Here is a 20,617-nt window from a genome sequence, read left to right as displayed (position 1 = left end):
CCGACCCTACTCGTCGAGTTAGGCGTTGCCTCGACGAGTTCTTCTTCTTAACTGAGGTTCAAGTCCTTCATCCTACTCGCCGAGTTGTATGAACAACTCGCCGAGTTCATCTTCATCCGAAGAACACTTTATGTTGTGACTCGCCGAGTTGTATGAACAACTCGCCGAGTCTGTTCTTGATCTAAGGAGATTGCCTTGAACTCGCCGAGTCAGGGCATGGACTCGCCGAGTTCCTCCATGGATGAGTTTGGCTTCCAACTCACTGAGTCACACCCCGTGACTCACTACACCCACTCGGCACAACGAAAAGGGGACAACTCGGAAACTCGCGAGCAGACTCGCCGAGTCTGATGAACGACTCGCCGAGTCGTCGCCATGCATTCACTATATATGCGATTTTGCTCGATTCCAGTCCATGCCATTTACAGATCTGGGTTCCTAGAGCATGAATGACACGTAAAGTTTCCAACTTTACGTGTAGATACTCACCAATGAGGGATTTAGGTCTCAAAATGCCTCAAAAGGGTAGATCTAGGGTGAACAAGCAACATGGGTCCATAAAGGTAACATATCTGAGCTCCTGGAGCTCAATCTTGCCTAGATCTAAAGGCCAATCAACTTATTACGACTTATTTTGCACATACAAGCTTGGGGATTGGCTCAAGAATGACTTAAATGAAGCAATAAGCATAAAAACAGGGGGAAAACGGGTTATACCTCAAAGGAACTGCTGAGAGAGCACAAAGATGCTTGGATTCCTTCCCTTCCTCTTGATCTACTCCTCTTTTGCTTCAAAACCTTCAAGAACACACAACAATTTCTTCAAACTCTTAATGAACAAGCTTAGAACGAGGGTTGGGAGCTCTGAGGGTGAATGGGGGCTAGCCTGGGGCGGATAAGACGTTTAAATAGGGTGCAAACCTCTAAAACTTAGGGTTTCATCCAACAGCGGTGACTCGCCGAGTCCAGGATATGGACTCGCCGAGTCGCCAACTTAAACGTGTCCCGGGTCCCGTATCTACTCGGCAAGTCGGACCTATGACTCGTCGAGTCCAAGGCTACAAAAAAAGAATACTCAAATAAGATTTACGTACCAGGAACCAGGTGCTACATCGTATGCGAACGTTATGAATTTCTGAAGTTCGAGGCACGCATCCCAAAGTGGGAACGCCCTGCGTCCAGTGCTTGGCTCCGGATTGGCCACGTCGTCCATCGATGCTGACTCAACGGATAAGGGATAGGATCAGATCCCCGCTCCTATGCACCATGTTCGAAGGGAACGCACTGCGTTCGCGGCTGACTCCAACCCTATAAATAAAACACAAAGGGCAGCCGTTTGTGGTTGCCAAATCTCTTATCTCTCACCCTTATTTCATCGATCTACGTGCAAATTATACCCCCGAAGCCCCGATATCATCCTGAGATCCGAAGTGAGTCCCGAAGCCCCGAAGATCCCGAGAAGTAAAGTTTACGAGCCAAAACTCTACCCGCGAGAAGCCCGGTTTTTGTGAAGATCTCCTGGTTTCACCGAAGAAATACTACTCTTAGAGTCGTAGTGTTGTCTGATCATCTTCTGATCAAGTGAGTGTATATTCCTTTTCTTCTAACACATTGATATAAAGTATCTCCGAGTGAATATGTGCTATGTGTATATAGATATATATTATCTGTTACTTGGAATGAATCTATATATTTAGAACGAGTATTAAATGAATATCTTATCAGTTTCTAAGTTGCACATGTATGTATATGTATATTGTTATCTACAAAATGTTGGGTAGAACTTGGGTAGGTAGTTGTTGTGTGATAAACTAATGAGAGGCCTCGATGTTGTTGTTGATCTAGTCATCTAGCGGAGTATGGATGACGACCACAGACTCTTTCTAAACAATCCAGTGGAACGCTGGCAGGTTCATAACCTATAGGTGTTGTGAACGATGTGTTCACCGGTGTACTCTACCCCCCTCATGGTTGCCTTTAGGACATGTATTGTTGAGGAAACCCCTTGCAGTAATGTCCGTCCCGATGAAAAATTCTAGATTAGGTCCCTTGAGATAGATGTTTTAGGGACGTAAAGTGAGGATAACGGGACTGGGTAATCGGGTTATTGTTGGTTGGTGAAATTAAATATAAATATTTATTGTGGGTTGAAAACCCTATATGCTCATCAGGCTCCCAAGTCTGACCCACTCAGTTTATTTGTATTACAGGTAGTGGCGTGAGGGCATGAGATGGATGAATCATCAAGTTATTTTGTTTATAAGCCTGCACATGTATATTACTGTTGTATGACTTGTAATATGTCGTTTATGCTTTCTGGTCTGTATCGGAACATGACATCCCGAGTTTTGGTTATATAATGAAAACACATTTCTTTATGAAATGCTTTGGTAAATATTATTTTAACATATTTTGTTTTTGGGAACAAATTCCGCAACACTTTTAAATCAAAAGGATTTACTCTGAAATTATTTTAAAAGCATAAATGAAACCGGTCTGTTTTCGCTGTGATTTTGGGGATTTCACAATTTCACTTTCAACCATCAATTTCCATTGATTGAAAGCACTAAAAACTTCATACTTTTGCTTCAAGAAATAGACCCAAACTTTCATAGTGTAGTCATCGATGAAAGTAACATAATATCGGGATCCTCCCTCTGAAACAACTGAAGTGGGACCATAGATATCTGAATGAACAAGCTCCAACTTCCCTGTCTTGGGTGGATGTCATATCTTCTCGAAAGTAACTTTCTTCTGTTTTCCAATAACACATGGCTCACAGAAATCTACTGTCACATTCTTCAGATATGGAATTCTTCCTTTGGAGGCAATAATCTTCATTCCTTTTTCACTCATATATCCAAGTATTTGGTGCCATAGAGTGGATGCCCATACTTCTTCAACAACATGTGCCTCATCATCAGAAACTTCCACCATGTAAAGTATACCCCGCTTATGACCTCTAGCAACCACCAAGTTTCCTTTTGTCACCTTCCACTGATGATCACCAAAAGTGACATGGTGACATTCATCATCATGTTTCCCCACTGATATCAACATTCTTTTCAAGTCCGGAATGAACTTGACATTCTTCAAGGTCCACTTCGTACCCAAAGTATTCTTGAGGACCACATCCCCAACACCTGTAATATCAAGGCTCTTGTTGTCTGCTAGTCCGACCTTCCCTTGGTACTGCCTGCAAATCTGCATCACATCTTTGGAATGACTAGCATGGAATGGGTGTAAATTGAGTACTTTGGGCGTCTGCGATCAGTTCTCAAACCCTATTCTCGTGGTTTGAGCCATATTTAAGCCGCTTAACTTCCCCAAACCCACTCCATTCTCAACCTTCACTTCTCCTACACTCTCTCTTGTAACCCTAATCCTAGATTGAGCCTTGTGAGCAAAAAGAAGTTGTTTTTAAGTGCTTTGGAGTGTTCTTGGTGCACCTTGGAGAAGAAGGAACTCATTGAAGAAATTTTGGTTGCATTGGAGCTTGTAGATCCATAATTTGTTCACCTTGATATTTATTCTAGAGGTATAAAGTTTGAATCTTGATGATGAAATTGTTAGATCTAGCTAGTTTTGGGTGTTATGAGCTTTGGGTTACTTTAAGTGCATAAAGTTTTGATCTTGAAAGTTTGTGACATTGTTATGGATAAAGTTGGAAACTTTATCCATCTAAACATCATTTTGATTTAGATGTGAAGGTTTGAGACTTATACTTAATGGATTAAGTTGAAAAAGATGCACTTTTGGGTCCCTTTGAGACTTAAAGACTAGATCTTGTCTGTTGGGACCATTACAATGGATAGAGTTGGAAACTTTTTCCATCATGAAGCTATTATGAACCATAAAAATGTGATCTTGTCCCTTCTATCCCTTCCATACATGAGTTATGATGTCTTATAAGAACATAGGGTTTTGGACATTAATCACTTTATAACCATGCAAAGTCATAAAGTTGGAAACTTTATGACTTAGGACATCATTTTAGGTTTGGATCTGATTTTTGGACGTAAGGGATTAATGTAATAAGCTCTTAATGTAGTTTTGAGACTCGACTGCATGCGTTGGGTGTACCTGGAGGTATGATGCGCGTACGCGGTCAACGCCCTGCTTTTGGTCAACAACAGAGTACGTTGGATGTACTCTGTTGATACGTAGGGCGTACTCCGTTGGGAAGAAAGATTGACTTTTGGACCTTGACCGTTGACTTTGACCTTAACCAGGGTTGACCAAGTTTGACTTGAGGGGCATTTTGGGTAATTTGATTATAATTTGAGAATTAGGTTCCTATTAATTGTATAGATGACCAGTAGAGAAAGCTTTAGAGTAGTGATCGGTGCAGCTATTCTTTCAGACTTTGAGATGATTTTCCTTCACGGTATCCGTGGGTTAAAGGCACCAATGTCGGCCCACTAATTTATGTTGTAGTATAATGGTTGACTTCGTGACAACTGTTGGTTATGCTTGTGTTTGCTTGATAATATTCGATTGAAATAAACTGAAGGGATAGGCAAGCACCCAGATATGCTTGATAGTATTCAGTTGAAATAGACCACATGGGTAGGCAAGCACCCATATATGCTTGATAGTATCCGGTTGAAATAGACCGAAGGGGTAGACAAGCACCCATATATGCTTCATAGTATCCAGTTTAAATAGACTGAAGGGACAGACAAGCACCCATATATGCTTGATGGTATCCGGTTGAAATAGACTGAAGCGGTAGGCAAGCACCCATATATGCTTAGTAGTATGTTTGTTTAGTATGTGGTATTTTGAGGAACCCACTAAGCTTTGTGCTTACGGTTTTCAGTTTATGTTTCAGGTTCTTCTGGTTAGAAAGGGGAAGAGCCCGAGATGATTGCAGTGCACACACCACATTGCTTCACATTTTATATTATTATGATATATTTGGATGTTATTCATACACTTTGATTTACTATGGTTTTGATGATGTTGTCTTGGATAATGGTTTATAAATTTAAAAATCCAAATTTTTAGTCTTAATTTTTGGGACGTTAGACATACTATGTATCATCTCATCATTCCTTTACTATTCTCTATGCTCTGCGCATGCTCTTATTTCTCCATTTCATACTTCTCATCTCGACCCCTCATAGATCCCTTGACACTTTCTTTCTCCCCTTGAATCCCTCACAAATTACTTACTCTTAATCCCTCACATATTATGTTCTAAGTTCTTAAAAGAACTCCATTAGCTTGTTCCATTCACGGGTTCTATATCCCTTCTACTCATAAAAAATCTTTAATTCCCCACATGAATCATAAAAAATCATTGTTAATTTTTTAACCAACATAGTCTACGTGGTTTTCAAAACGTTCGGGTTTTTTTTATAACACTGTTAGTTATTGTCCGTTAGTGTGACGGTAATTTGGTATTTTCAGTTAGCATGGACTTAGTTTGTGTCATGTGTAAACCATAAGGATTGTTTATGTAATTTTGTCTATATTTTATGTTTATGAGTTTGTCCACTATTTTATTTTTTTAATTTTCACTTTGACCCATCACTTTGAACTTTATAAAATATTATTTTCACTATCTATTTTTAAAGTTTCATTTTTATCTCTAGTATTATATATAATTTAATTTTCCTTAGTAACGTTTGTACGTTAACTTAAAAACATTATTTTTGACATGCTTATTTTTATATATATATGTCGATATAAATTTAAAGCCGTCAACGTTTCAACTTGAATTTAAAACTTTTGTTTATTAATTAAAAAAAACTTGTTTTTTTATGTTCGTGTTTGTTTAAATTCGAGTTTGTGTATGTTTTGACGTAATATCTTTTATGTTTTTGTGCTTAATTTTATGTATATTTCTTAAGTATGAGTCTATGTCACGTATAATAACGTTTGTGTGTTAACTTAAAAAAACATATTATATTTGAGTTAAATTTTTTTGCTTAATTTTATGTATATTTTTACGTACGAATTAGATCATATATAATAACTTTCATTCGTTAACTTTAAAAAAGATAATTTTACATGCGTATTTTTATGCATGTGTCGGTATAAATTCAAGGTGGTCAACGTTTTGACGTATTTGACAAAAATTTAAAACGTTCGTTCATTATTTTTTTTAAATGAAATTATTTGCTTTTTTTATATACGTGTCGGTATAAATTCGAGTTCGTCTACGTTCGAAGTTATTATTTTATTTTTTTAAATGTTTTGTGCTTTTTCTTATATATGAAAACATAAGTATGAAAACATAAAAAAAATAAAAATAAACGACCTAATGACTAACGGTCAATTCTCTATAAATTTAATTAGATCTTTTAAAACTTCAAATCTATAAATAAACGAGAAAAGGAGCCATGCTCTGCATGGGTCAAGAATTTTCTTAACAACACATTCAAAATGATGGCAACAAACAATTGTAGATGAAAAAAATAGAAGTTGGTACAGTTATGACCAAAATTATAATTATACCCTTCTGTCCCTTTTGTTGAATTGTGGGTTCTGATGTAGCCTCCTCTATGAACAATACCTAAGTTATGAACAAAGATGCTTAAATATCTTCATGATGATCCGAAACTTCTAGATTTTGTTAAGGTGATATTAATCTGATTATAGCAATGTAGGTTTTGAATAATTTTAAGGGATAATGACTTAAAAGAGTAATATATTTTTCGATTTGTACACATTTAGTCATTGAGTTTTTTTTCGTCCACATTTACCCCTTCAACTTGTTAAACTGTACACATTTAGTCCTTATGACCAACTACTCCAGTTTAGCCGGTAAAAATGACTTAATAGGGTAATATATTTATCACTTTGTACACATTTAGTCATTAATATTTTTTTACACATTTAGTCCTTAATATTTTTTTGTTGAAAAATAAGTCGTTTTTGTTTTTGTATTCATTCAGTACTTATGAATGATTTCTTTAGGTTTTTCTCGCGACATCTTATGTGGGATAGCCATATGGTGGTGGGATAATTTCAAGTGGTCCTGCTATATGATGTAGCTAGGCTAAGATACATGGTGCGGGCCGGCTATACGTTGTAGGCACGAAGACTTGAGAAGAGCGGTTGGATTAAGGCGTCATGCCAACAAACCCTAGGTATTTCAGTTCGATGATTGATTGGACCTGTTGCATGTTGGCATTCCAGTCCGATGGCTGACTAGGCCAAGGTATCCCAATCTGATGGGTGTGGGTCCGTTATGCATGATAATATGTTTGTTGTGCTGGGTATTTTGGGGGAAACTCACTTAACTTTGTGTTTACCCAATTGTTTATGTTTTCAGGTTCTATCGTTGGTCGTGGGAAGGCGAATGCATGAATGTACACACTCATCAACAATATTGAGGATTACACATTTCTTATAGTACTCTGATTTTCGATAAATGTATTTTTGAATAAACATTTTTTCTTAATAATGGATTTATAATTAGGGAGTTTTGCCTTATTTAAAAATGATTTTTTTTGTTGTGAAAATGAGACATTACACATAAACATCAACAACCTCACACACTTCATCAATGGTTGTCCTATGTAAGATGTCATGAGAAAAATCTAAAGAAAACATTCATAAGTATTGAATGTGTACAAAAACAAAAATGACTTATTTTGAAACAAAAAAATATTAATGACTAAATGTGTACTGAGACGATATAGAAACTAAACAACAACCATATAACAAACCTTAAAGGAAATCAAACACTTTCAGAAAGTGCAATACAAAGTTGAATATAAGTTGTGGAGTAGAAAAAAAAAATACATGACAAGAGTTTAAGAAGCTGATAGAAAATCACACAACCAGTTACCACATGAACAACTCATTTTGATTCTTAAAATCCCATCGTCAAGTTGTTTGAATCGCTCAAACTCCCCTCTCACTTCCTCTTCTTCTTGCTCCACGATTTCCTAAACACAGTTTCACATCAAAATTTTATACATTAATTGATTGATTAATAATAATAATAAAATATGATTTAAAATGGAGTTTAATTACTTCAAAAGGATTGTCATCTTCAATGTTACTTCTGTTGCTCCAGTGTTACCCTTAACTTCGTGGCACCTATTTTCCATCTCAGTTATCATTTCTTCCGTTTTCTTCGGTCTCTATTTAAAGAAGGATTATTCTTCTTCTGTGAAAGATCTGTATTCCACCCTAAAAAAAATCAAATAATTGAATTGAAAACTGGCATAAGAGTACACCTTAAATCATACAAAAATTTTATGGAAAAAGAAGGGACAACCCGATACTAATTTTATTTTGAAAATCTATCTGGATATAACATTTTACTCTCAATTTTTTTTCATACCAGGGCATTTTACCTTCAAATACAATTGTATTCCCATTTTAACCTGAAAGAATGAAATTAGGGTACCCAAGGCGGTAAGTTGCGATGGTGGTGGTCCGATATGTTTGCATTTCTTAAAAGTGTAAACTTTCATATTTATTGAAGAAATAATAAATCAAAGTAAAAAAATAGTAAATCATTAGGATTTGGAAAAATAATCGAGATTTGAGCGTAAATAATATGTAAAAGATTACGTATATGGAGTTCCGACGGAGCAGATGATTTCGATTGTTCTTCGTCTTCTTTGTCGTGAAGGTTTTGAATGTTCAAAATTCCCTATGGGTGCCGACAACGAAGAGTGTGGTAGACCGAGAGGGATATGGTGGCGTTCGATCGGAGGAGATATGATGGTTCAGAGTGGTAAGAGGAACCAAAAACTGGTGGTGATCAGTGGCAGATTGTCAGTGTGGGGCTGACAATCGAGGAGTAGGCCGATTTTCTTTAAGAAGCGAAGAGAGGTGAAGCGGGTCAGAAGGGAGATGGTGGTTCAAAAGTGGATGATAGATAGAACAATTGGGAAGATAATGGGTGACAAAGTCGGTGAGGGAAGTTCAAAGATGAGACAGTGGAAGGATCGGGAAGAAGTGAAAAGCTTTAACCCTTTTAACCCCTGTCATAACACATCAACAATACCGTTGGTCAGGTACTGTTCATAAGGGATATATATATATATATATATATATATATATATATATATATATATATATATATATATATATGTCCATAATTAACATGACAAAAATAAACAAGTTAAATGAATTTTATAATGGTTTGGAGTAAAAATATATAATTGTTTTGTATATGTTTAGTTAGGTGTTGTTTGATTTTCTGAACAAAAATTCACGAAGTCTGCGGACCACCTCTGCAACCCTCTACAGTAGAAGAAGTGGACCAAACGGCTGCAGACTGTAATAAGAAACGTGTTTGTTTTTTTAACATCTGCATACTGCTGCATATATTAAAAAAATTAATAATGTATAACATTTTGGTAAAAATTAATGATATTTCAGTAAAAAAGAATGACATTTCAACAAAAATTAAAAATATTTTACTAAAAAATAATGATATTTCATCAAGAAATTATCATTATTGAATATAAAAAAACGAAAAATAAATTCAATAAGAATAAACGAAAAAAAAAACGAAAAAAATATGAAATAAAATTTTAACAACATATAATCAAAATTTCAGCAATAAAAAAAAGAAGAAGAAGAGGTTGGAATAGGCAGTACAAATGTTGCGCCAAACGGAGCACGCACAGAGTTTTTTGACTTCGAAAACTTCTAAAAAATAAATAGTTGCGAGATGAAAAGTGTTGCACGTGTGCTACGCCGCGTAGCAATAAGAGGTTTGAAGAGATTTTTCCAAAAAACAAACAACACCTTAGTTACCATGCAAACTCATTTTCTTCTATAGTGAAAACATTATAGGTTTAGTCAGTTAACTTGTATTTTTTATTTTTATTTTTATTTTTTGTTATGTTTCCGTACTTGTTTTTTTGTATGTGTTTATTTTTTTCATACATAAAAATAAGCATTAAAATATAAAAAAAATATGTTGAAACGTAGACAAACTTGATTTTATACTGATGCATACATAAAAAAACAAGTAATTTTTTTAAATAAATGAACAAAAGTTCTAAATTTACGTCGAATCGTCAAAACGTTGATCACCTTAAATTTATACCGATACATATATAAAAATAAACATGTAATTTTTTTTAGGTTGACGAACGAAAATTATTATATGTGAACCGACTCATACATAGAAAACATACATAAAAATTAAACACGAATCATAAGGAAATAATGTCAAAACATAGTCAAACTTGAATTTAAACTGGTAGGAACATAAAAAAACAAGTAAGTTTATTATTATTATTAAATTAACGGAGGGAAGTTTTGAATTCACGTCGATAATGCTGACCACTTTTTTAGGTTAATAGATGAAAATTATTAAGAAAAAATAAATTATAGATAAACACGAAAATTTAGAAAATAGAGGGGTGAAAATAATAGTTTACAAAGCTCCAAGTGAAAATTTAAAAAATTAAAGATTGGAAAAACCACGAACTTATAAACATAAAATATAGATAAAATTACATAAATGATCCCTATGGTTTATCCATGGTTACAAAGTTAGTCTCTATTATTTGAAAAGAGAGAATTACACTCGCAATAAAAAGTAAAAACTAATAGTATTAGCAAAAAAAAGAATTCATTAATACAAAATTTGGAAACCATAAGGATCATATCCATTAAAAAATTGACAAAGATTAAGTTTACGACATTCGGTAACTATAACGAACATTTATGTAATTTTTTCTTGAATTAATGTTTGGATAAAGATTTTTTTTTCAAAAAAATGTTATAACGGTTTGACAAAATTGCAAAAATGGTCACTGTGGTTGTTAAAATTATGTGATTTTGGTCCAAAATTATTTTGTAATGTAAAAATGGTCCAATTTTTGATACCTTGTGCATTTTTAGTCAAAAAAATATTAACTTTAATAGTTAACTATTAACATTTTTAAAATGCCAATTTTACCCTCAATGACCATTTCTACAACCAAACTACAACAAAGACATTTATGCATCTCTCTATTTAAATTTTATTCAATTGTTATACATCGACTCTTTTTTAAATTTCTTTTTATTATATTTTTTTATTATATTATTATATATTAATAAATATTATTTTTAATACATAATATTTATATATTAAAAAATATTTATTTATTGTATTACGAGTTTAAATTTAGTTAATTATTTTTTTAGTTTCTTTTTAAGGGTCTATTTCTCTTATTATTTATTAATAAGTATTATTTTAAATATATAATATTTATATATTAAAAAATATTATTTTATTGAGTTATAATTTCTTTTTTTATTTTAAATAAAAAAAACTAAAAAAATCTAACTCACCACACATCTCCTAATTTATTTTAAATATTTAAAAGATAACATATTTTGGATAACACAACCACTATCACCTAATTTGGCAGTGGTGGGATAGGTGAGTTTTATTTTTATTTTTATTTTATTTAAATAAATAAACTAGGATGGTGGTGGTGTTATAAAAAAAATCCAATAAAAATGAAATTAAAAAAATAACTAAAAGAAATTAATAGTCTAAATAAAACAACTCATTTTCATCGTCTATGTCTTCAAAATCTTCCTCTTCTTCGTCTTCCTCCCCGGATCCCTCATTCTCGTCATTAGATATTTGGTCATACGTCTTTGTAGTTGAGGTTAGGCACAATCATTCCACACGAGTTATAGTAAATGGGCGACTCAAACTGCTCTTCAACCTGAAAGATTTCATCTGCTTCCATGTCAGCTTCGATGACTTTAAATGCCTCTCTTGATTTTGTCTTGATAACCATCCACTTATCTTCGTCTCCTTTGTCACTGAAGGGTATGGTGTATAAACACTTGTTCTTTGACGACAAATAAAAAAGGTCGTCAGTTTGAAGTCGAGAGTTGTGTTTGACATCAATCAAGTTGTTTTGTTGACTATTACACCGTCTTTGTTATCAAACCATATACAATTAAACCGTACAACAGATGGTCTGCTATCATAATACTTATCTATAAGATCTCTTATAATATGACGTAGTAGTCCGACTCTTTTTCGACATTATACGTCTCCCCCATCGCACACACTCCTAAGTTATTGATCGCACGACCCTCGCCATATTGTTTGGACTAATTTTTATTTTTATTTTTGGACAACACCACCACCATCCTAATTTATTTTAAAAATTTCTCACTCATCCCACCACTATTGGATTGGATGATGGTGGTAGTGTTGTCAAAAATATGTTATCTTCCAAATATTTATAATAAATTAGGAGATGTTGTTGGGTGTGATTTTCTTTGGGTTTTTTTATAGTATAAAATAATGAAGAAAACAATTAAAAACAATTAACATTAGCAACCCATTAAAATAATATTTATTAATATATAAATATTATATATTAAAAATAATTTTTATTAGTAACTTATAATCCAATAACATAGAATTAATCTAATAAAAAAATTAATAATCTAATAAAGTAATATTATTTAATATATTAATATTATATATTTAAATAATATTAATTAGTATATAATAATCTAATAAAAATAAATAATCTATTAAGAAAGAAATTAAAAAATACGTAATTAATAATCCAATAAAATAGTATTTATTAATATATAAATATTATATATTAAAATGATATTTATTAATATATTATTATAAAAAGTAATCTAATAAAATAAAATTAAAAAAAATATTTATTGCATAATAATTGAATAAAATTAAAAAGAAGAGGTGGATAAATGATATTTGTATTTTGGTTGCAGAAATGATATCTGTAGATAAAATTATCGTTTTAAAAAGTTAATAACCAATTTGTTAAATAATTTGTTAAAGTTAATATTTTTTTTACCAAAAATACATAAAATATTCAAAATTAGACCACTTTTATACCAAAATATTTTTAGAAAAAAATGATATAATTTTAACAGACCATAGACCGTTTATGCAATTTTGTTTAAAGGTTTTAACCCATTAAAAACATTTATTTCACCTGATTTAAGAATTGACCGATATGCCCTTTAACCTAATAAAACCTTACCTTTACTATTACGACTCCATTACAGCATCGCCTATCGTTTCTGCTCAAATCGACTCCCTCCCCTTCTCGCAGCTGTATGCCGTCGCCACCACTGTGAAGACACCGACCGGAGACCTTCGATAGCTACAGCCACACTGTCGCACCCCACCCCAGGTTCCATTTTCTTCCCTTTTTCTGTTTTATTTCTTCCTTTTTTCTGCTTTCTTTTGAAATCGCTAATCTTGATATCAATTGATACCAATTACAAGGTTATCGATTGATGCTGGTGTTATTATCAATTGCTGTTGGTCGATTTCTTCGATAGCCACAGCTACTTGTTTGCTGCTACTAATTTGCTATTTGTTTGTTGTTCATATATGATATCTGTAAAAAAGGGAACGTGTTTTCTTTTCATATATGATATCTGATGTGTAAAGTGTTCTGTATCTTGAATTAGATGTTTGAATTTGTGTCCTTAGCTGATATATATGATGGTTTTTTACCCGAGTTGGGATGCTTGCCTTGCAGGCAAGCTGTTTGATCAAATGCCTGAGAGGAATGTGGATATTACTTTCTTATTATGCATGTTTTCACCGATCAATTCTAATATACATGTTTTAATATTTAACTTTGAACTTTGATGTTGGTAGCTTGGGAATGAACAATACATGCATGTTTTCTGTATCAGTTTCTTTCTGTCGCAGTTGTAAATGCACTTAAGGTCAAAATGTAAAAGGAAACCCTTTTTGGCCTTTTTACACATATAAGCATTTTTTGCCAAACACTAAAAAATCTTATCAACTAACTTATATTGTTTGGACACCGGATAAGCTAATCCAAATACATTTTCAAAAACTCTGTTTTGACACCACTATAAGCTATAAATTAAAAAAATGCTTGTCATTTTAAATAAGCTTAGCCTAACACCCTCTTACAGTTTCCATTCCAATCTGTAAAGGGGAATAGCTGTTTCCGTCATTTCAATCCACCATGCCTACAGTTAGTGTTGGAAGGGACCTTCTTTTCGAAGCCCTAGGACGCACTTACAGTGAGTTTAACTCTAAATTTATTATATTCTCTTAAATTTCTATCAGTTCCCTTTAATCTTATTTTCCTTTCAACTATTTAATGTCAGCACAAGACGAGTTCGAAGAATTATGCTTCGACTTTGGAATCGAGCTCGATGATGTGGTAACTATCTGCACATTCTTATCCATTTGTATGTATGTAAGATGTGCATGATTTATCTAGTTTCATGTATATGCTAGACAACTGAGAAAGCAATTATAAGAAAGGAGAAACACCTAAAAGAAGATGAAGACATTGGTGGCGATGAAGAAATAATCTACAAAATTGATGTCCCTGCTAATCGGTACTTTCCTAAATTCACTTATATTGCTTATTTTCTTGAATGTTTTTGATTTATTGTGTGATTTGCCCAATAAATAAACAATGCTGCTAGCATTGGCTTAGTCCCTTATGTATAAAATGCTCATTTGATATGCAGATATGATTTGCTTTGTCTTGAGGGGCTTGTGCAGTCCCTTCGCATTTTTCTTGGTCTTGATTCAGTACCAAATTACACTCTTGCTGATATCAGTCAGCAATCTATGCTTAAAATGCATGTAAAACCAGAGGTATTTATCTCATTAACCAACTCTCGTGTGCTATGAATGTTTAAAGCACAACAGCTCTTCATTTTTTATATATGTATAAGTTATCTTGTTCTCTTTTTCCAGACATCAGAGATACGTCCGTATGTTGTTTGTGCTGTTTTGAGAGGCATAACTTTCAATGAGGCAAGATATAACAGCTTCATTGATCTCCAAGATAAGCTTCACCAAAATATATGCAGGTATTATATGAATCTTATATTTTTTTTTTCCAGCTGTAGTATGTTACAAGTGAAGTTGCTGACATCATTGGTTTCATCATGTTCTCATTTTCTATCTTCATTTTTTCAGGCGCAGAACTCTGGTTGCTATTGGAACACATGACTTGGACACAATAGAAGGACCATTCACATATGAGGTTTGTAGATTTGTTAAATACATTCAGATGATGCTACTTGTTCATTGATGCAACTATTTTACAGTGAGTAAACTAAACTATATCGACATGTTGTGCAGGCTTTGCCACCATCAAAAATCGAGTTCAAGCCATTAAAACAGGTAAAAGTTGCATTATTTGATTTTGATCTGTGCATATTTGCGTATATTGTATATAAATAACTCATGAGTATGGTATCTTTTTTTATTTATCATTATTCCAACTTCCAAGACATTCATATCTAATGTTGGGAAATCGCAATCAATGCGATGATTAGTTATCATTATTTTGCTTTACGCTCTTTTGGTATTATAATATTTTCAGCATATTTGATGTTGTTTTGTTGTGTGGTAAGAGATTTACTTATGCTGTGATGACTTCTTTTATAGGTGGAAACTTTCAGAGCTGATAAACTAATGGAATTTTACAAGGTAGGCCCTGTGTGTGTGTGTATTTAACTATTTATATTTATGTGTATATGTCTGTCTTTTCACTGGTCTTCACTTATATTCCTATCAAGTAATCAACTACTTCTGTTGCTTATGTTTGAATGTGTGTGTGAGTTTATTCCTGGTTATTTTGAGAGCTCTATGCCCATTGAATCAATTTTTGAAAGCCTTGTTTGCCTTCTGTTAATGCAGTCAGATATGAAACTGAAGAAGTACTTGCACATAATTGAAGATTCACCTGTGTACCCTGTTATATATGATAAAAACAGGTATTCTACCTACTCTTTATAGTAGTTATGGTTATGCTGGTTGAAGTTTTATGTTTAAAGATTTCTGAATTCATGCAATGGTCAAGTATCTTTAATAAAATAAGTTGAACATGAATTAGCAAAAAACACATTGTAAGGTTTAATGCTCTAAAACTTACAATATTTTAGTTTAATTAACTCTCTTTAACCGTCATCTTTATGTTACACTTCGAAGTAGGCCTGGGTTTGATCTTGATAGTTGTCTTTAGTTAGTTACCAAGGGCAATATGGTCATTATCTTGTTAGATCAATTAGGTCAGTAGTTAGTATAAATAGGTGATTAGTAGTGCTGGTTAGGGATATCTTGGATCTATTGCTATAATTTGGTATATTTTTCAAAGTACAATGATGCGATAAGATTAAAAAGAAATAAATAAGATATGCTATTACAGACAAATTAATGGAAGTATGTTTTTTGCAGACGTGTATTGTCTCTGCCTCCAATAATCAATGGAGCCCACTCAGCTATTTCTACAAAGACCAAGAACGTGTTCATCGAATGCACAGCCACTGATTTGACAAAGGCCAAGATTGTCTTGAACACAATGGTTAAGTGTTTAATCATACTTTTTAAATCATTTTTAAAGAACAAGTGTATTGATAGAATTATGCATTTTTTATTTATTTATTAATTATAGGTGACAATGTTTTCTGTATACTGTGAACGAAAGTTTGAAGTGGAGCCAGTTGAAGTAATATATTCTGATGGAAAATCCTACATTTGCCCTGAACTATCACCCTACGATATGGAGGTCTCTCTAACATACATAAATGGTATCGCTGGGGTTACACTGGAAGCAAATAAGGTATTAAACTTGTTATCTGATTACTTACATTATCAAACTACAAAAATTTACTTTTTTACCCTCCACCATTCAGGTTGCTGGGTTGTTGAACAAAATGCAATTACATGCCAAGCAATCAGTGACAAAGAATGATGAATGCATTTTCACCGTGTCTGTTCCTCCAACCAGAAGTGATGTGCTTCATGCATGTGATGTAGCAGAGGTACAAACAAAAGTAGTAAAAATTGTGTGATTATTTCCATCAACCGACATGAAAATATTAATTTTTTTTTTTTTTTTTGTAACAAATTCGGAAGGATGTGGCGATTGCTTATGGTTTCAATGAAATTCCAAAGAGGAAGCCTTCATCCATAAAGCCTTTGCCTCTGAATCAGTTCAGTGACCTTATCAGAATGGAGGTACATATGTATGGTTGTAAGAAAATTGATGATAGATTTAATGTTTTTTTGGTATTTATTTAGATTGCACTGAGTGGTTATTCGGAGGTGCTAACATGGATTCTATGCTCATACAAAGAAAATTTTGCTATGTTAAACCGTAAAGATGACAAATCAACCGCAGTTGTTATTGGCAATCCTCGCTCTGCAGATTTTGAGGTAGGTTTCTTTGTTTCTTTGCCCCTTGTATTATTATTATTATTATTAAGTCTCAAACCTGTGTTACTTTTCTATTAAATAATAATAATAATAAACTTGTCAACTGTGTGTGTAGGTTGCACGGAGCAGTCTTATGGCTGGGATATTAAAAACAGTTGCACACAATAAAGATCATCCAAAACCTATCAAGGTAATAAATATATATATATATATATATAGTATTAACAAACAATTTGCTTTTTATTTTATTTATTATTATTATTATTATATCTGGAAGTGTAGATATTTGAAGTAGGTGATGTAGCGGTGTTGGATGAGTCAAAAGATGTTGGGGCAAGAAACCAGCGCCGAGTGGCAGCTCTTTACTGTGGTGCTACATCGGGCTTCGAGGTGAAATATATATCTTTTTTTTTTTTTTTTTTTTAAATTTGAAGGAATATTAAAAAAAAAAAAACAAAAACAACTTTTTCTTTTTGTTTGCAGCTGATACATGGGCTGGTAGACAGAATCATGCAAGTAACTGGTACTCCTTTTGTATCCCCTGGGGACAATACCGGTTACCATATTGTTCGCTCAGATGTAAGAATTAGACTTATTATTATTATTATTGTTAAATCTTAAAGAGTCTGATGCTTACAATTGTTGTGGGAATGAATTCAGGAGCCCGAGTTTCTGTCTGGAAGACAAGCTTCTATAATTTTCAAAGGCAAACCTATTGGGACTTTTGGCATTGTTCACCCACAGGTTAGTACTACTCTTCACTCCTTACAAATTGTTAGTTACATTATATATATTTTTTTAAAATTTTTTTTGGGTGACTTTCAGGTGCTGGACAACTTTGACATACCTGATCCATGCTCATTTGTGGAGCTCAACCTCCAAAGCCTGCTATAATTTATAATCTTTGTCAGCATAGTGGAAAATTGAATGATTGTTTTTGTTTAAATTCATAAATATTTATCTATTTTTTTCCCCTGAAATGAGAGATGTGTAGCATATAAGATTTTGTAATTCTTTCCTTAAAAATCATCTAATACTGGTGTATGAATTTTTGGTTGCTCATGGTTTGCCTTTGCTTATTTTTATTTATCATAAAACTTCAATTCATCTGAATTTTGTTCATTTACGTAAAAACTGGTCAAAATGAGAAAAACAAGTCTCAAGTTTTTAAATTTGATTTGTTTTTATCTTTTTCTTTTTCGGCTCACACTCGTTGGACATATTTTTTTGTTGACCATGACAACGTCTTATAAAAAGAAATTTGAAGAATGACGAGGAGGCAAAAACTCGAGATCTCTTGGGCATATGAATGCGTCTAACTAGTAAACTAAACAGTAATTTTGTAATTATTTATACTTCAATTACAAGAATATATTTTTAAAATTAATTTACTGGATATAGAACACAATGTATACATCTTGATATAAAGTTAACGCAATATATACATGTTGATATATACATTGCATTAAGACAAAACCGCATAAATGGTCCTCATGGTTTGTCATTTTATTTGACTAATGTCCAAACCTTGAAAAATTAAGGATATAATTCTTGGCCAATTTGGTTGTGGATTTCGTCATAATCAAACTTAAAAAAGATTATTTTACCTTTTTGATTAGTCGTTATACATTTTCAACCTTTTAATATTTAATTAATAAAAAAATAAAGTCACATAAGTTGATAAATTAACAAAAGATGAACAATGAAATTAAAAAGAAAATGAAAATCTAACACCGTTAGTGATGAAAATTTTAGACTTTTATTTTAGTCGGAAAGGAACGGGGATCATAGGATCAGATTATTGGAATTTTGGCTTATTATTTGTGGTCTATGGCAAAACAACTTTTTTTTTGGAAAGGGAACTTCCCTAACGAGGGTTTCCGGGCCAGCTTACGCGCACCGACTAATCCCCCGCTGCAAACATGAGACTTTGTCTCATGCCCTGGAGTCACTGCAGGCGAACCTCCATGGCCACAAGAGCTGAGTAGTGTCAGGATTTGAACATGGGTCAATAGGTTATTCACGCTGTTATCAACTAAAAAATTGTTTATTAACTTATTAACATATTAGTTGTTCCATGCTGTCATTAGTGATGAAAATTTTACTTTTATTTTAGTTGTTCCATGCCGTAACCCCTAAATGCTTTTAATTTTTATATTTTTCTTTCAAAGTTCCATTCACATATATATATATATATATATATATATATATATATATATATATATATATATATATATATATATATATATATATATATATATATATATATATATTAAAGGGTGTCAGGGATGCCAAAGTATTAAATTGAGGGTTTGCACCTATTTTGGATAAAATGGATTTTTTTACCACTTCTAAAGAAAAAGTAAGGTATATGCAATTGCATTCCATTCTTGGGCTACGGACCGCCTATGTATAAATTGTTTAGAAATATGTGAAATGCAATTAATATCTATCTCTTCAAATAAACAAAATCTAAATTTGCCAATGATCTTTTTTTTTACAACCATACTTTGACATGTGACATATTTCACTTTAATTTTATTTACCGTCTATTCTTTCTTCTTATTGTTAACTAGTTGTGATCTCACAACATATTACATGAGTTAATTTAACGAAAAAAGTTAAATATAAATGTCAAAATATTTAAGAACATTAAATTTATAAGAAAATAAGAAAACACTAAATTTTATAAAAGTAGATGTACATGTATATAGTTGGTGTTTACGTTCTTTTAGAAGAAAAACACTAAATTTAATGGTTTCAATTTTTTAAGTAAAATATGCTATTTTTTTGACACTTATTATTATTTTTATCTAAAATAATAATTTTAAACATACCAACCGTGGTTTCTAGGGGTTATAACATAGTTTAGAATAAAACAATATCAAACTTTATTATTATTTCTATTCATAAATCGGTGCTTAAGAAAAACATATATCAAACTTTATTACTCAAACATCAAAATACAAACAAAAAATTACAATCTCATACATAATTGCATTAAACCTCTACAAGATCAAGAAGCAATCGAACATTCAAATCATCAGACAACAAGAAACTTAACATCTTATTCTATGTCTCCATGATGAAGCATTCTAGAGACAATGAGTCAACTTCCAAAACACGATTGCTTATATAACATACCGAAACTCATGTGTTGGTAGCATCAACAACCAGAGAGTTGATATGATTAATGAGTTCTTCTCCAACGTGTGTGAAATGGTCCTTATTCTTATACAAGACATCCATTAGACATGCTAAACTGATTACCCTCATTATTATAGGCATTTTAACATCTTTATGGATGAGAGACTCTTTATTACTTTCTTTACATGCATCTTCAACTCTTTAGTTGAACAAACCATAAACATGTTGTTTAGTGACATCAAATTGTTTCATGTAACACTCAATACCAGACGCAACATGCTTTCTTTCTTGCTCCTCCTGTATTTTGTTAAAATC

General features: G+C 32.6%; 1 protein-coding gene across 2 annotated transcripts; it reads left to right on the top strand.

The window, feature by feature from the left end:
• The first annotated feature begins 12,982 nt into the window (after positions 1-12,982).
• Positions 12,983-18,217, top strand: LOC145055408 (tRNA synthetase beta subunit family protein). Of its 2 annotated transcripts, none has more exons than XM_079003754.1 (20): positions 12,983-13,121; positions 13,906-13,995; positions 14,083-14,138; positions 14,216-14,319; positions 14,455-14,584; positions 14,687-14,802; positions 14,912-14,978; positions 15,077-15,118; positions 15,386-15,427; positions 15,638-15,714; positions 16,175-16,301; positions 16,392-16,559; positions 16,633-16,761; positions 16,856-16,957; positions 17,021-17,155; positions 17,271-17,345; positions 17,438-17,545; positions 17,639-17,734; positions 17,816-17,899; positions 17,981-18,217. In XM_079003754.1, the coding sequence occupies exons 2-20, from the start codon at positions 13,938-13,940 to the stop codon at positions 18,047-18,049; spliced, it is 1,785 nt and encodes a 594-aa protein (XP_078859880.1). In that variant the 5' UTR covers positions 12,983-13,121; positions 13,906-13,937; the 3' UTR covers positions 18,050-18,217. The 2 variants fall into 2 exon arrangements, with proteins under 2 accessions (XP_078859880.1, XP_078859953.1); XM_079003827.1 differs by having other exon boundaries at positions 12,989-13,121; positions 13,885-13,995.
• The last annotated feature ends 2,400 nt before the right edge of the window (positions 18,218-20,617 follow it).

This window comes from Lactuca serriola, chromosome 1 (assembly GCF_051521515.1).
Source record: "Lactuca serriola cultivar US96UC23 chromosome 1, Lser_US96UC23_V15, whole genome shotgun sequence".
Taxonomy (NCBI): Eukaryota; Viridiplantae; Streptophyta; class Magnoliopsida; order Asterales; family Asteraceae; genus Lactuca; species Lactuca serriola.
Note: the sequence above shows the minus strand (reverse complement) of the source record. Positions and strands in the feature narration are given on the sequence as shown.